This window comes from Myxocyprinus asiaticus, chromosome 12 (genome assembly GCF_019703515.2).
Source record: "Myxocyprinus asiaticus isolate MX2 ecotype Aquarium Trade chromosome 12, UBuf_Myxa_2, whole genome shotgun sequence".
Lineage (NCBI taxonomy): Eukaryota > Metazoa > Chordata > Actinopteri > Cypriniformes > Catostomidae > Myxocyprinus > Myxocyprinus asiaticus.
Genome location: NC_059355.1, coordinates 51,663,693 through 51,682,103, shown reverse-complemented (window position 1 = coordinate 51,682,103; position 18,411 = coordinate 51,663,693). Strand labels below are relative to the sequence as shown.

At 39.5% G+C, this 18,411-nt stretch overlaps 1 protein-coding gene across 2 annotated transcripts in view; it reads right to left on the bottom strand.

Annotated features, from left to right (window-relative positions):
- The window catches only part of LOC127448886 (histone demethylase UTY-like), a 54,986-nt gene extending 54,408 nt beyond the window's left edge, over positions 1-578 (bottom strand). For both annotated transcript variants that reach the window (XM_051711793.1, XM_051711794.1), the window contains exon 1: positions 94-578. In XM_051711793.1, the coding sequence (XP_051567753.1) occupies positions 94-236 (143 nt within the window). In that variant the 5' untranslated portion in view covers positions 237-578. The remainder of the gene's footprint in view (positions 1-93) is intronic.
- Positions 579-18,411: the final 17,833 nt, after the last annotated feature.

The window sequence follows — 18,411 nt, the reverse complement described above, 5'->3', positions numbered from 1 at the left end:
ACACACACACAGAGCTTGAGATCAACTCACTGACCGACACACAAACATTCAAAAGCGACTCATCCACAGACCGCGTCCAGTGGCGTTTCTGACCTGTCGATGCGGGCCAGAGTGTCGCTCTCCTGCGCGTTCAGTCGCGGCGCGTCCTCCTCCTCGCGTTCACTCGCTTTTCCCGCCGCCATTTTCTTCTCCTCATCACCAGCAGCAGCAGCGAGCGACACTCGGCACGATTTCATGGAATCGCACCCTAGAATCGAGTGAAGGCGATCTCCGTGCGCCCGAAAGCCACAATATAACGGAACTTTTCCCAGTAAAAACGCGGTTCGGTTTGTGAAGCCCCGTAAGAAGTGAGTTAGCCCTCCAGTGGCGCGTCTTACATTTTTTTTTAATAAAACGCGTGATGCGGTGGCTCAGTTTTTATGCGTGAGTTGCAGCCCGTGCACACTTAGAAATGCTCAATTTATTAAAACAATATGAAACTTCAGTCCTCCGCCAGATTAAAGTTGTTGTAATTGTGTCACACAGGCGAACCCACGCCGTCGCCGTCGACACGCCCTCTCTGGGCTCAACAGCCAATCGCTGCCGAGAAAAGCAGCACGTGACTGGCCTTGTCCTAAAATGTTGTGGTCCAATCCTTTAGGTCATTTTTATTTCCTGTTACGTTCAGTTGAATCTGCGACCCAAACATTAAGAATTGTAAACATGAAGTGTTACAGTGAGGTTTGCCTTCCTTAAACACTCAATATCAAAACACGTGTGATTTTTATAAAATGGGGAATTACTCTGACAGCCAAAGGGTTAGTTAATACCAGTGTTGGGTGTAATGCATTACTAAGTAATTAATTACTGTAATTAAATTAATAAAATAAGGGATTACTCTTAATTTTTCAGTAATTTAATTAGTTACTTCTGATGTAATTGTGTTAAATACTGTACACACTATAGCACTATTCCATATAAAATAATAGTGAATTTAAAATCGAAATGTAACTTTTAATGTTAAAATATATGTTTACTAATGTAACACTGCCCCCTTAAATTCTTTGGCCAGTTCATGAATAATTTATTTGATTTTATTTGATATATTTGAAAGAATTAAAGGAACTGTTTCATGTCTATCCTTGTATTTTTTATCTGGTCGAGGTCGATAAGGGGTTTAGAAAGTAATTAGTAATAAGTAATGCAATTACTTTTCAGACAGAGTAATTAGTACAGTAATCTAATTACACTGTAGGAGATATAATTAGTAGTTAGTAATTAATTACTTTTTAGAGTAAGTTACCCAACACTGGTTAATACTAGAGGGCAATCCTTTAGGTCGATTTTATTCCCTGAAATGTTCATTTTAACTGAATTTAGCATCATAGTGAAAAGATTCGCCTCTCTATAGCACTGGATGCCAAACAACACATTTATGTTATTATAAAATGCAAATAAAAAGAGGCGTGTTGTTTATAACATGTAAATATAACTGAAACAGATTGTCTGATTGTCCAAACAATTGCAGACATATGTTTATTCTTTAAACAGAATATTAAAAACATCACCCGTTTCCTTTTGCCAACGCTTTTCACCCTGTTATATTGTTGTTGATGTTGTTTTTGCGCGCGTTTCCTATTACAGATGCGCTGAAGACTGAAGAGAATAGAATGAAATAAAGAATAAAAACTCATAAGTGGATTCAGAGTGAACATTGCAGGAAACGTGTTATTTATTGACCACATGTTGTATGTATTTCATATGACAACTGAATCAGGACATACTGTATTTAATGTTTGAAACATTGACGTGGCTGTTGGCGGCGCGCACGCATTGTTGTCAACGTCACCTGACGCCATGACGTCACACACGCACCCAACAGAATGTGAGTGAGCGCGTCATATCATATTTATTATCATCTGCCGTTATTGTGATATGAATTAAATATCACATATTGAGCCGGTGTGAAGCGAGCTCTTCTTTCACAGGTCGACATGAGTAAGTGTTGATGTCTGAGCAGTTTAATAATGATATATGTTCATCAATAATAATCTCAGTGTCTTTGATCTCCAGATCATTTCACCCCAAAACTAAAATAGAAATAAGAAACTGTGTTTTGCACAAAGAAAATGAAACTAATTAAGACGTTTTGGCATTGTGACATTATTTTCAGGACAATTAAGTTTTTACTGAAATGGAATAAACCATCATAAATCAGTGCAGCAAATACTTTACATTATATATATATATATATATATGCATACTTAGGTTTTTTTTTTTTTTTTTTTTTTTTTGGATGGGGGTTGGTTGGGTTCTTAATTGTCATGTAAATAATGCCACAATGCAAAAAATCATAGTGGTCCCGAAATAGGCTTCACTTTCCTTAAAGGGATAGTTCACCCAAAAATGAAAATTCTGTCATCATTTACTCACCCTCATGCCATCCCAGATGTGTATAACTTTCTTTCTTCTGCAGAACACAAATGAAGATTTTTAGAAGAATATTTCAGCTCTGTAGGTCCATACAATGCAAGTGAATGGTGACCAGAACTTTGAAGCTTCAAAAAGCACATAAATGCAGCATAAAAGTAATCCATAAAACTCCAGTTGTTTAATCCTGTATACAAAGACAATAAAGTGTCTTACTCTTACTTATTTACTGTTCGGAGCTGGTCAAAAGTGTAGACTTATAGTAAAAAAGGACTTAAATATTGATCTGTTTCTCACCCACACCTATCATATATCTTCTGAAGACATGGATTAAACCACTTAATTCCATGATTTCTACTGGGTCTGGCCTCTTGAGGTTGTGAAAATGGTTCCTGTGATGCTGTGAAAAGTGTCTTCCCATCATGCATCTGTCGATGGGCTGCAGTGTTCTCTTTCTGTCAATCAGCACATGGGTGGCTTCTTTACTCACTCTGTATTTGTGAGTTTGATGCTGTTAAAGTCCCTGAATGGCGGTGAATTGATCTTATTCTGTACAGGACAGTTATAACTCTGTATATGCTTCAAACATTTTAAACACAACAGCATAAGCTGAGAGTCCATCCACAAAACTGAGATGTTTGTATGAGTGCTAATCAGCCTTAAAAACAAACAGCCATGAATCTGATGGGATATTACCTTCAGCTATGCTTGTATATGTTATTATTTTTGTTCTTCAAGTTATCTTTTATTTATTTATTTTATCATGGCCTTAATTCAACAGTGTTTTGTTTAGCATTGAGTGGTGTTGTTTTCACAGGATATCAGGTGTGTTAAGCTATCATTCTGCTGGAAAATAAATGTAAATGTGCTGGTTCATTACAGGTACTATTTACGTTGTGAATAAAAATGACTCCAGTTTTGATCCAGTTTTGGCATTACTTAAGCTCACAAGTATTTCAAATTCACATTGATTCTTTGTTTAACCTTATTTCTATATATGTGACTAATATTATACAGTATTTAGAGAGAATTAAAGTACATTTTCACATTTTCCCACATGCATTGAGGAAAAACAATTAATTTTATATATCTATTGGCCTTAATAATGTAGGGCTAAAAAGAGTTATCAGATTTGTTATTTTAAAATTGTTACTTATAAGTGTTGTGTGCAGCTGTACATGGAGTGCCTTGTAAAAGTATTCAGACCCCTCACATCTCTCATTACACTGTAAAACTGCACAACATGAGACCTCAGCCTTCCAGTCGCTATGACAACAGCTATGTCAGGGTGCGAATTACACAATGACCTATGGGTTGGGGTTTATGATTTAATAATACACTTTACGTTAAGGTTATATACGTTAACACGTTACATGTATTACATTCCAAATTAGGTTTCAAGAAATAACAATGATTTTTTTTTTTATCTTACAATTCTTGGTTTATGTTAATTTATACACAGAATATTGTTCATTGTTAGTTAATGTTAATTCTTAATGATGTTACATTACACATTTTTTATATTAAACTGTATTCATGTATGTAGAAATTAACATATCATGATTAAAAATGGTGTAAAAATATTGTTCATTTTTCATGTTAATTAATTGTGTAATGTTAATGTATACACACGACACAACCTTATTGTAACAAGTTACCGATACATTTAATAAAAATGAATCAAACAATACTTCCATAGATAGACCACCTAAAAATAAATATTATCATGCACTTTCTCAACTAATCCTGAACTAACTTTTATTCTCTGAATAGTAAAAAACTTCCCTCCTTGTTTTCTTTCTCTGGCTCTTGTGATTAAACTCTCAGTGCAAAAGGAAGGATTTATTTATTTGTTGCAAATATCACTCCATGTTGCTATAATTCTCTATCATTATAGGGCTTAACTGAACTTTTTCTCTGGTCAAACAGTGCATTTATGAGTAGGGTTGTTTCTTACAACACTACCATCAGGATATTTAAAGCAGAAAAATGAGAACTGTCTGTCTGCGGATAAACTCAAGCACTTTTATTTGTTAACAGTTAAGATACTAGTGTTTTATATTATAGCCTAGCCTAGTAAGCTCTAAATTCAAAATAATTGTGTGAACTCCAATTACATTTAAACACACATTAATAAACATGCTTATGTATTTTACACAGTATAAAATTACAAAAGCCGGATAAATAAGCTTACATGTCTTCCTAAACAAGTAATGAGGAGCTGCAACAGGTAATTTTCACTGTAAAATTCTTCATCCTTTTAACATTATTTGCAGTAGCTTTATTACTCTACCTCAAAAGTGCAGACACATATGCCCTGCCCCTTTCCTCAAATTCATCCAATGGGATTAAAGCACTGTGCATGCGCCGCGCAAAAAGTTACAAAAATTGGCATGTGCAAGAACGCGCAAAACGGACCTTCGCAAAAAACCGGCTGCGTCAAACACACTCATTATAAACGAGGCTTAAAGCCGAATTTTGTAATTTCTGCGACACCACAGCCACCAAATGGACTTTCAAAAATTAATAATGCTTTCAAAACAGATTTCCAAATACACCCCTCATCTGCTGTTGTTCAAACAGTCAGATAGTCCCGCCCCCGACTCACGGCATTGGTTGAGTAACGTTGTTGGGGCGGGTCTAAGTGGGTCACTCAATACAAAAGCAGGAATTTTTTAAATGCCACAGAGACAGTGTATACAGTTCTCAAGAATATTAATCTATGAATGGCTTACTTATAGTCCTCTCTGTATATTAAATCCGCACTATGTAACTTTGTGCTCTCTAGCGACATCTGTGGTTGAAACTTAAAATTGCAAGCAATTTGCGGAAGAACACTTTACCTCAGTCGTGTTTTGGCACTGCTCTCCTGGCCGATGAATCTCATGATTTGAGCTTTTCCTGGACATCATGACTGGAGCTGGAGTCATAATATGCTATTTTCGATATGGTAGAATTGGATTAACTTTTTAAGACTTTGGAAATGTACGGGTTTGGGAATACGTTTATTGGATGGATTAAGTTACTTTATAAACACCCTGTAGCGGCAGTACAAACAAATGGATTAATTTCAGGTTATTTTACTCTGGATAGGGGCACTCGGCAGGGTTGCCCTCTTTCCCCATCTTGCCCTGGAACCATTAGCAGCCACGATAAGAAAGGAGGATGATTGCAGGGAAACGTATTGTGTTGTTTTAAATGTGTATGTTGTAGCCCTTTTGTTTTTGAACATACTTTTTTAAATGTATTTCTAAATATTTTAGTTTTATTGTTTGTTTGTGTGTCTTTGTCAATTGTATTTGACCACTGGGGTATCTGTTTGTGTTGGGTGATGGGGTGGTTAATGTTTGGGAGGAAGGGTTGTAAATAATATAATGTGATTCCATATATTCTGTTATTTTATATATATATATATGTTATATGGAATCAATTAAAAACTTTTAATAAAAAAACAAAAACAAAAAGGAAAAAAAGGAGGATGATTTTCCAGGGGTGGTGGCGGGAGGTGTGGCGCATAAGCTTCTGCTTTACGCAGATGATATTTTATTATTCGTCTCCGACCCCACTAGATCTATGCCTTGCCTCTACAGAATTATTAATTCCTTTTCTAAGTTCTCAGGATACAGAGGGTGTATCCCTGGTTTTGTATTGAACAGGAAGTTCTTGCCCCTATTTAGCCATTGCAAAGCATTTCTATCAAACTAATCGGAGAGGTTAAGTCGCACCCCGTTATCTCACATTTGCACTCGGTATGGACAAAAGTGTCCAGAGTGTTTAATTGGGATATTTATTTAAATGTTGCCTTGAGCATATGGCTGAACCCCAAATTAATAAATCCCCTTTCTGGGTTGCGTGGCACCATGCGTGGGTCGGACGCGTAAACGGAGAGCTCTGTGCACTTTGCTAGTTTTTAAATTTTTTTATGTCATAAACCGGTGAGATTCAATACACCCTGTTCCATAACTGTTCTATGAAGTCAGCATGGCAAAGAATTCAAAATCCTCGGGCTCTGGAGACATTAAAAGACACTTATGTGATCAAGCTGATACCTCAGATAGGCCCGCAGACCAGTGACTCGTTTTGGACGGTGCGGTGGGAGAAATCCAACGGAAACTGGCGAGCATGTCTGTGATGCTGACGAAGGTTGTTGCTGACCTGGAGGATCTTGTTGTAATCAGAATCAGAATCAGAATGAGCTTTATTGCCAAGTATGCTTACACATACAAGGAATTTGTCTTGGTGACAGGAGCTTCCAGTACACAACAATACAAAAACAGCAACAAGACTTTTAAAAAATAATTAAAATTGAATAAAAAAAATAGAGAAATATAGAAAAGAAAAAAGTATATATAGAATACACAATAGACAATATATATATATATATATATATATATATATATATATATATATATATATATATATATATATATATATAGTTGTGCTCAAAAGTTTGCATACCCTGGCAGAAATTGTGAAATTTTGGCATTGATTTTGAAAATATGACTGATCATGCAAAAAAACTGTCTTTTATTTAAGGATAGTGATCATATGAAGCCATTTATCATCACACAGTTGTTTGGCTCCTTTTTAAATCATAATGATAACAGAAATCACCCAAATGGCCCTGATCAAAAGTTTACACACCCTTGAATGTTTGGCCTTGTTACAGACACACAAGGTGACACACACAGGTTTAAATGGCAATTAAAGGTTAATTTCCCACACCTGCGGCTCTTTAAATTGCAATTAGTGTCTGTGTATAAATAGTCAATGAGTTTGTTATCTCTCACGTGGATGCACTGAGCAGGCTAGATACTGAGCCATGGGGAGCAGAAAAGAACTGCCAAAAGACCTGCGTAACAAGGTAATGGAACTTTATAAAGATGGAAAAGGATATAAAAAGATATCCAAAGCCTTGAAAATGCCAGTCAGTACTGTTCAATCACTTATTAAGAAGTGGAAAATTCAGGGATCTCTTGATACCAAGCCAAGGTCAGGTAGACCAAGAAAGATTTCAGCCACAACTGCCAGAAGAATTGTTCAGGATACAAAGAAAACCCCACAGGTAACCACAGGAGAAATACAGGCTGCTCTGGAAAAAGACGGTGTGGTCGTTTCAAGGAGCACAATACGACGATACTTGAACAAAAATGAGCTGCATGGTCGAGTTGCCAGAAAGAAGCCTTTACTGCACTAATGCCACAAAAAAGCCCGGTTACAATATGCCCGACAGCACCTTGACACGCCTCACAGCATCAGGCACACTGTAATTTGGAGTGACGAGACCAAAATAGAGCTTTATGGTCACAACCATAAGCGCTATGTTTGGAGAGGGGTCAACAAGGCCTATAGTGAAAAGAATACCATCCCCACTGTGAAGCATGGTGGCGGCTCACTGATGTTTTGGGGGTGTGTGAGCTCTAAAGGCACGGGGAATCTTGTGAAAATTGATGGCAAGATGAATGCAGCATGTTATCAGAAAATACTGGCAGACAATTTGCATTCTTCTGCACGAAAGCTGCACATGGGATGCTCTTGGACTTTTCAGCACGACAATGACCCTAAGCACAAGGCCAAGTTGACCCTCCAGTGGTTACTGCAGAAAAAGGTGAAGGTTCTGGAGTGGCCATCACAGTCTCCTGACCTTAATATCATCGAGCCACTCTGGGGAGATCTCAAACGTGCGGTTCATGCAAGACGACCAAAGACTTTGCATGACCTGGAGGCATTTTGCCAAGACGAATGGGCAGCTATACCACCTGCAAGAATTTGGGGCCTCATAGACAACTATTACAAAAGACTGCACGCTGTCATTGATGCTAAAGGGGGCAATACACAGTATTAAGAACTAAGGGTATGCAGACTTTTGAACAGGGGTCATTTATTTTTTTCTTTGTTGCCATGTTTTGTTTTATGATTGTGCCATTCTGTTATAACCTACAGTTGAATATGAATCCCATAAGAAATAAAAGAAATGTGTTTTGCATGCTCACTCATGTTTTCTTTAAAAATGGTACATATATTACCAATTCTCCAAGGGTATGCAAATTTTGAGCACAACTGTGTATATATATATATATATATATATATATATATATATATATATATATATATATATATATATGTATATATATATACACATACACACACATACTACACACATACACATACGTAGTGCAAATCTAAATACAAATCGGTTATGTACAGTGCAAGGGAATGTAATGGCAGAAGATGCTGGATGTGTTGGATAATATAAAAAGACTAAGCTGTGTATTGCGCATTAATTATTGATCAGTGAGGTAGTTTTAACTGTTCATGAGATGGATAGCCTGGGGAAAAAAACTGTTCCTGTCCCTGACTGTTCTGGTGCTCAGAGCTCTGAAGCATCAGCCAGAAGGCAACAGTTCAAAAATGTAGTGGGCAGGGTGAGTGGGGTCCAGAGTGATTTTTCCAGCCTTTTTCCTCACTCTGGAAGTGTATAGTTCTTGAACGGAGTGCAGGGGGCAACCAATAATCCTCTCAGCAGTCCGAACTGTCCTTTGTAGTCTTCTGATGTCTGATTTCGTAACTGAACCAAACCAGACAGTTACTGAAGTGCAGAGGACAGACTCAATGACCACTGAGTAGAACTGTATCAGCAGCACCTGTGGCAGGTTGAACTTCCTCAACTGGCGAAGGAAGAACAACCTCTGCTGGGCCTTTTTTGTAATGGAGTCAATGTGGGTCTCCCACTTCAGGTCCTGTGAGATGGTAGTGCCCAGGAACCTGAATGACTCCACTGCTGCCACAGTGCTGTTTAGAATGGTGAGGGGGGTCAGTGTTGGGGTGTTCCTCCTAAAGTCCACTTTCATCTCCACCGTTTTAAGCGTGTTCAGCTCAAGGCTGTTTTGACTGCACCAGACAGCCAGCTGTTCAACCTCCCTTCTGTATGCAGACTCATCATCATCTCGGATGAGGCCGATGACAGTGGTGTCGTCTGCAAACTTCAGGAGCTTGTCAGAGGGGTCCTTGACGATGCAGTCTTTGGTGTAGAGGGAGAAGAGTAGTGGGGAGAGCACACATCCCTGGGGGGCACCAATGCTGATTGTACAGGTGCTGGAAGTGAGTTTCCCCAGTCTCACTAGCTGCTGCCTGTCCGTCAGAAAGCTGGTAATCCACTGACAGACAGACATGGGAACAGAGAGTTGGTGTAATTTAGTCCGGAGAATAGCTGGGATGATGGTGTTGAAAGCTGAACTGAAGTCCACAAAAAGGATCCTTGCATATGTCCCTGGTCTGTCCAGATGTTGCAGGATATGATGCAATCCCATGTTGACTGCATCATCCACAGACCTGTTTGCTCAATATGCAAATTAAAGGGGATCTAGAAAGGGTCCAGTGATGTCCTTCAGGTGGGCCAACACCAGTCTCTCAAATGACTTCATGACCACAGATGTCAGGGTGACAGGTCTGTAGTCATTAAGTCCTGTGATTTTTGGTTTCTTTGGGACAGGAATGATGATTGAGCATTTGAAGCAGCAGGGAGCTTCACACTGATCCAGTGATCTATTGAAGATCTGTGTGAAGATGGGGGCCAGTTGGTTAGCACAGGATCTAAGACATGCAGGTGAAACGCCATCTGGGCCCTGTGCTTTCCTTATCTTTTGTTTTAGCAGGAGGGGGGAGGAGGGGGGTTGCAGGAGGTGTTGGTGTTTGTGTGAAGTGAAGGTCAGAGTGGGTGTGGGGTGTGAGACTGGGCCTTTCAAATCTACAGTAGAACACATTCAGGTCATCAGCCAGTTGTTGGTCCACCACAGGGTTGGGGGTAGGAGTCCTGTAATTCGTAAGTTGTTTCATGCCACTCCACAGTGATGCAGGGTCGTTAGCTGAAAACTTGTTTTGAAAACTTGTTTTTCAGCTTCTCAGAGTATCTTCTTTTAGCCACTCTGATTTCCTTATTCAGTGTGTTCCTGGCCTGATTGTACAAGACTTTATCCCCACCTCTGTAAGCATCCTCTTTGGCCTCACGAAGCTGCCTGAGTTCTGCTGTAAACCATGGTTTGTCATTGTTAAACGTTAAATAAGTCCTAGTAGGAATGCATATATCCTCACAGAAACGGATATATGATGTCACAGTATCTGTGAGCTCATCCAGATTGGTATCTGCAACCTCAAAAACACTCCAATCAGTGCAGTCAAAGCAGGCTTGTAATTCTAGCTCTGCTTCATTGGTCCATCTCTTTACAGTCCTTACTACAGGCTTAGCTGATTTAAGTTTCTGCCTATAGGTCGGGAGAAGATGAACCAGACAGTGATCAGAGAGTCCCAAAGCTGCTCTAGGGACAGAGCGATATGCATCCTTTATTGTTTTGTAGCAATGATCCAATATATTTCTGTCTCTGGTGGGGCATGTAATGTGCTGTCTGTATTTGGGCAGTTCACGTGTGAGGTTTGCTTTGTTAAAATCCCCAAGAATAATAATAACTGAGTCCGGGTGTTGTTGCTCCGTGTCTGAGATGTGATCAGCCAGCTATTGCAGCGCTGCATTTACACACGCGTTTGGCGCGATTTAAACACTCACCAGAATAAACGAGGAAAACTCCCACGGCAAATAGAAAGGCTTACCGTTAATAAAGAGCATTTCCAAATTAGGACAGCACATCTTCTTTAACGTTGTTACATCTGTACACCAACTTTCATTGATGTAAAAGCATGTTCCACCATCACAAGTTTTCCGCGTTAACTCTGTGATGCGATCCGCTCTGAACAGCTGGAAGCCCGCTCTGAACAGCTGGAAGCCCGGCAGATGTAATGCACTGTCCGTAATGGCTTCACTCAGCCAGTTTTCTGTGAAGCACAAGGCAGCAGAGGTCGAAAAGTCCTTGTTTGTACTGGTTTGGAGATGTAGTTTGTCCATTTTGTTAGGAAGAGAGCGGAGCTTCATAAGATGAATACTCGGCAGCGCTGTTCGAAAACCGCACCGACGGAGCTTGACCAGTGTGCTGGCTCGCTTCCCTCTCCTGTGTCTCTTGAACAACACAGCCGCGCCTCCAAGTAAAATGTACAGCAAAGCATCTGAATATTTAAAAACCGGGAAAAGATTATCTGGTATATGCTGTCGAATGTTCAGCAGTTCATCTCTGGTAAAACTGAATGGAAAAAGATTACTAAACACAGGACAAACAAACAAAAACAACAAAACAATAGGAGCGCTCCACCCCGAGGTGGCCATCTACGGCGCCATCATGATGACCCATGAATATTGTCGATCGATTACGGCGATGGAGGTGAAATTCTCTGAGTTGGTTACAAGATTGTGGCGGATAGATTATCTGGAGTCATCGGAGAGGGAATTAGCTGCTAATCCTCTAGCGACCAAGATAAACTTGGAACGCATTTGGGAAAATCGTAATCGGCGAAACAACATCTGAATTGTTGGAATTCCTGAGCACGAAGAAGGCCGAGATATGGTGAAATTCCTGGACGAGCTCTTCCCGAGTCTGCCTGACATAACAGGCCATAAGCTGGAAATCGAGCAAGCTCAGAGAGTCCCGGCTCGGAGATCGGCTGAGGGAGACAGGCCCCGATCAATTCTGGCCAAATTTCTGAGATCATCCGATAAAGATCTTGTGTTATATTTTTATATATATATATATATATATATATATATATATATATATATATATATATATATATATATATATATATATATATATATATATATATATATATATACACACACATACATACACTACCGGTCAAAAGTTTTGAAACACTTGACTAAAATGTTTCTCATGATCTTAAAAATCTTTTGATCTGAAGGCATATGCTTAAATGTTTAAAATTAGTTTTGTAGACAAAAATATAATTGTGCCACCATATTAATTTATTTCATTATAAAACTAAAATGTAATAATAAAAAAAAAAGTTTTTGAAATTTATGATTTGGGCCAAATAATAAAGAAAAGCAGCCAATAAGTGCCCAACATAAATGGGAACTCCTTCAGTACTGTTTAAAAAGCATCTCAGGGTGATACCTCAAGAAGTTGGTTGAGAAAATGTCAAGAGTTCATGTCTGCAAATTCTAGACAAAGGGTGACTACTTTGAAGATGCTAAAATATAACACAGTTTTTATTTATTTTGGATTTTGTTTAGTCACAACATAATTCCCATAGTTCCATTTATGTTATTCCATAGTTTTGATGACTTTCCTATTATTCTAAAATGTGAAGAAAAAAATTATCATAAAGAATGAGTAAGTGTTTCAAAGCTTTTGACCGGTAGTGTATACATAAAAAATAAATGAATAAAAATAATAATATAGATGTTTGCTGATCAATGTAATGACTCCCCTGCTCCCACTTGAGCCAGCACCAAAGAAAACATGTCCACCCCATATCTTCCCACATTTTTCAGCTTCCTGCGGGAAAAGATGTGCTTCTTGAAGAAACACAACATCATGTCTCTTACGTTTAAAAAATAAATAATTTTCCTTCTTTTTATGGGGTGCCCCAACCCATTCACATTTCACGTGGAGAGAAATAATCCACTCATATTAACATTTGACATTTTGACATATAAGAAAAAATAGATTGTGTCAAAACTAAAATTATAAAGACCACATTCCAGTGCAACAATCAACCCCAGAACTTTCCCCAAAATAAAACAAACAGAAAAAAGAAAAACATGTGCATTAACCCCGCACATGACAGCACCAAATGGTGTCCATCCTTCTAAACTCAAACAGCCCATGTATGTCTACGAGAGTCCCCACGACAATTTTGCTGTCAGATTGCTCAAGTCTGGTGTTTCTATACAAAAATTTGCAAACAGAATTACACAACAGAAGATAATCTAAAAAACAAACATGTAGATTCATCCACTTAATTGTCTCGAAGGTGTGCTCCTCCACAAAACAAGCTCCAGCCACTAGCGGAACCAGCACCAAAAAAAAAATAAAATAAAATAAAATAAAAAATGGGCCGTTCAGTTCTTCAGGCAGTCAAACTCACTCCAATGTCCTGCAACAGGAGGCATAAGCACCCAAAACGAGCAGATGTATCCACAAGCTGTCCCGAAGAAATGATACTACACAAAACAAACTCCAGCCGCTAGGCAGAACCAGCACAAAAAGAAACAAAAAAAGCGCCCTGCTTCCTCGAACAGTCAAGTGTATGTTCAGTGAGTCGGTTCACTAAGCAGCATGAAAATCACCAAAGGGCTTACTCACTCACTGTGCTTGCTGTGGGCATGTAAATATTTTGCGGCCAACCGTAGTATCTATTCTCAGTTTGGCCGGAAACATCAGTGCAAAAGCGACCTTACGTTGATGTAAGGGTTTCTTGCATTCTTTGAATCATTCATGTTTCTATCTTGTCGAATTCGCAAAGTCTGGGAACAAGTAAATGTTGTGATTCTTCCAAGAAAGCTTTCCTTTATTCCTCGCCTTGTGTAACACAAAATTTGGCCAGAATTGATCGGGGCCTGTCTCCCTCAGCCGATCTCCGAGCCGGGACTTTGTGAGCTCGCTCGATTTCCAGCTTACGGTCTGCTGTCGAGCAGACTCAGGAAGAGCTCGTCTAGGAATTTCACCATATCTCGGCCTTCCTCATGCTCAGGAATTCCAACAATTCTGACATTGTTTTTCCCAAACGCACTGCTAGTCTGTCTTGGTCACTAGCGGATTAGCAGCTAATTCCCTCTCCGATGACTCCAGATAATCGATCCGTTTTTCGACGTCCGACAGTCTTGTAACCAACTCAGAGAATTTAGTCTCCATGGAAGTAATCGATCGACGTATTACAGCCAAATCCTCCAAGTCTGCAACAACCTTCATCAGCATTGCCGACACGTTCATCAATTCACGCCGGATTTCTTTCAGTTCACCATCCGAATTGAATCCAGGGCTTCCGGCCTGCCACTGCGGGGAATCAGCATGAGCAAGTAAGTGTCTTTTAATGTCACCAGAGCCCGAGGATTTTTTATTTTTTGACATACTGTCTTCCTAAAACAGTCAAGAATCAGGGTTTATCGAATCTCACCAGTTTATGACACAAATAGCATTAAAACAAGCAAAGTGCACAGAGCTCGCCTCACACGTCTGCTCCTCGCACGGCGCCACGCAACTCCCCCCCAGAGAAACAGTGATGCTTCATATGATGTGTAAAAATCGTAGTCTTACAGATATTTGGAGGCTTTTAAACCCATCTGGGAGGGACTATTCATTTTTTCATCAGTCCATTTTTGTATATATATATATATATATATATATATCTAAGTCTCACATTTCATCTGTTGTTGATTGTTCAATTGGAAATATCTTAGTCTCAGATCACTCCCTGGTGAGTTTAGAGGTGTTGCCACATATGGAGAAAAAATAAATCAAATAGTTGGCACTTTAATGTATCCCTTTTGCAAAATCCTGATTTCCAACAAATGTTAAAGACTGAAATCAATGTTTATATGGAGACCAACTGGTCCTCAGTATCCTCTGTGGGCGTGGCTTGGGAGGCACTTAAGGCGGTTCTTAGGGGTCGGATCATACAGTATGCCTCATTCATCAAAAAATCCAAAGCACGAGAACTCGTGGAGTTGGAAGGGAATATTAAAAGTGTCGAGGCAGAGCTGAAACGCCGAATGTCATCTGATGGTCTCAGAGAATTGACCCGACTGAAATACAGATATAATGCTATTTTGTCACGGAAAGTGGAGTTTTGGTTATTCAGGGCAAGACAGTCATACTTTGAGTCGTGGGACAAAGCAGGTAAGCTTTTGGCTAGATATATAAAGCAGAGAGAGTCTTTTTCTATCATTCCCTCAGTGAAATCTGCTGGTGGTGAAATATTTACCTCAGCCATTGATATTAATAATGCTTTTAAAGAATTCTATCTTGATCTTTATAGTTCCACATCTTCGTCTACTGAAGAAGATATTAAAAACTTTGTGGAACCATTAGATCTTCCTAAACTGACGACTGAGCAAATAAATTGTCTTGATTCTGGGATAAGCTTGGAGGAGCTTGACAAGGTAATTAAGGATCTGCCTATAGGCAAAGCTCCGGGGCCATATGGTTTTGCCGCTGAGTTTTTTAGATCTTATGCTACAGAACTGGCTCCACTTTTGTTAGAAGTTTATACTGAATCATTAAAGAATGGAAAGCTTCTGCCAACCATGACACAAGCCCGGATCAGTCTGATTCTTAAAAAGGACAAAGATCCAAGCGAGTGTAAAAGTTACCTTCCAATTTCCCTGATCCAACTAGACGTTAAAATATTGTCAAACATTCTGGCTAATCGATTAAGTAAAGTTATGACATCTCTTATACATATAGATCAGGTGGGGTTTATTCGGGGCCGCAGCTCTTCTGATAACATCAGGCGTTTCATCAATATCATGTGGTCAGTGGCGAATGATCAGACTCCGGTTGCTGCCATCTCACTTGATGCCGAAAAGGCGTTTGATATGGTAGAATGGGATTATCTTTTTACGATTTTGGAAATATACGGGTTTGGGAGTACATTTATTGTTTGGATTAAGTTACTTTATAGACACCCGGTAGAAGCGGTACAAACAAATGAATTAATTTCAGATTATTTTACTCTGGATGGGGGTACTCGGCAGGGTTGCCCTCTTTCCCCATTATTGTTCTGTCTTGCCCTGGAAGCATTAGCAGCCACGATAAGAAAGGAGGATGATTTTCTAGGGGTGGTGGCGGGAGGTGTGGGGCATAAGCTTTTGCTTTACGCAGATGATATTTTATTATTCATCTCCGACCCCACTATATCTATGCCTTGCCTCCACATAATTAAAAAGTTCTCAGGATACAGAGTCAAATGGTCTAAATTCGAAGCTTTGGCTCTGACAGTGTACTGCCCAGTAACGGCCTTCCAGCCGGGCGCCTTCCAGTGGCCCAAACAGGGCATTAATTTTGTAATTTTGATTTTGTTTTATTATTATGCATTCGGTCTCAGACATTTGGCTCATTGGTTGCTTCCACCTGAGAGAGCCCCTCCCTGGTTTTGTATTGAAAAGGAAGTTCTTGCCCCTATCTCGCCACTGCAAAGCCTTTCTATCAAACTAACCGGAGAAGTTAAGTTACACTCCGTTATCACGCATTTGCACTCGATATGGACAAAAGTGTCCAGAGTGTTTAATTCGGACATTCATTTAAATGTAGCCTCGAGCATATAGCTGAACCCTAAACTACATATTAATAAGTCCCCATTCTGTTGGTCAGATTGGATTGTGAGGGGGTTAATGCACTCGGTGACCTATATGAGAGTGGAGTGTTGAGATCTTTTGAAAATTTGGTTCAACATTTTGGGATTCCCAGATCTCAGTTCTTTAGGTATTTACAGCTGTGCCACCTGCTCTGAACTATTTTTTGGGAGTAGTATACACCCCCCTAAAGCAGCAGATACTCTGGGAGGGGTGATTACTGCTTTTGGGAAGGGTCATGAGGCATCAGTGTATTACTCCCTGTTAATTCAGAGTCTGGGGGATGGAGCTTTAACTTCTCTCAAGAGATTATGGGAGAAAGATTTAAATTTGGTATTGGAGGAGGGAGTGTGGGCAAGGATTCTAAAAAAATGTCAAGTCTGTATCTAGAGATGCAAGGGTTCGCCTTATGCAATTCAAGATTTTACATCGGTTCTATTGGACCCCCTCTAGATTGTATAGGCTTGGTCTTAAAGACACACCCACCTCCTGGCGATACCAATCAGATGATGGAGACACAACCCATGCTTTTTTGGGGTGTGTTAAGATCCAACAATTTTGGTTGCAGGTTCAGAGTAGTGTGTGATGTACTGGGTACTCGGGTTTCATTTTGCCCCAGACTCTGTATTTTGGGCGACAGGGCGGTCATCAATGTAGAGGATAGACACATAAAGAGTTGGGTTGTAACAAGTGTCATGATCACCAGACAGTGGTTGGAGGTCGGCTGGAGCGCTCCCATTTCAGGAGTGGTGCTCGGAGATGGGGAGGGTGGCGGCTTTTGAAGAAGGGTCATCTAGAGGACCGGGGAAATTGGACTTGTTTGTGGGGAAATGGGGCAAATATCTCACGTTTTTGGAGGGCTCTTGGGGAGAGGCAGTGGAGAGAGGTATAGTTGTTAATATGTGATTATATATATATATATATATATATAGTGTGTGTGTGTCTATAATCATGTATGACCACTGGGATGTTGTTGAGGTTCGGGGTGGGGTTGGGAGGGGTAATAGTGGGGGTTAAATATTGATTCTGTGTATATATGTTTTGTTTGTCTGTGTTTAATATATAAATCAATAAAAAAAATTGTTAAAACAAAATGTATATTTAACACTATTAGCTTTGTAAAACAACTCCCTTTAATCATTCATGTTATATTTGTACATGTTGTATTTATCATATACATATTTAAAACATGGTTTAACGATTAATGAGATGGGTGTGCTAGACATAACTTGCAAAATCCCCCTCATCGTGTCACAGGAGCAGAATGCTTTATAAGAGCTGCACTGTCAGGAAATGCGCATCATTGCAGGTATGCCATTGCGCATTACGGGGAAGTATCTATGTTATTGCACGCCAGCTTAAGGAGAACTCATTTGCGAAAAAAAAAAGAAAAAAAAAAGGGGAAAATTATTCAACAAAAAAAGGGCGAGTGAAAATTGCTGCGTGTGAATGTGGGAAATTATTTGGCCGCACTTCCACGTGACATCTGTCATCAAAACTTCTAAATTTACACCAGCAGAATTAAAACTTATTAACCTTGCATCTCACCTTGTGATTTAAAAAACAAACAACAAAAAAAAACAACTTTTGGACGACTGACAAGTTTGAGTAAAACAGCAAAGTATGCATTTAAAGAGCGGTCACATAGCAGTGTACTGGGCTGCCGCAAAACATACATCACATGTGTTGCACACTCACGCATGATCAGATGCATTACTTTACATTACGCAAAGATGCAGTTGCATGCTATTTATCTGACCTTTATGACGAACCATTTCGGTGTTTCTACAGTAGAGGGCGCACAA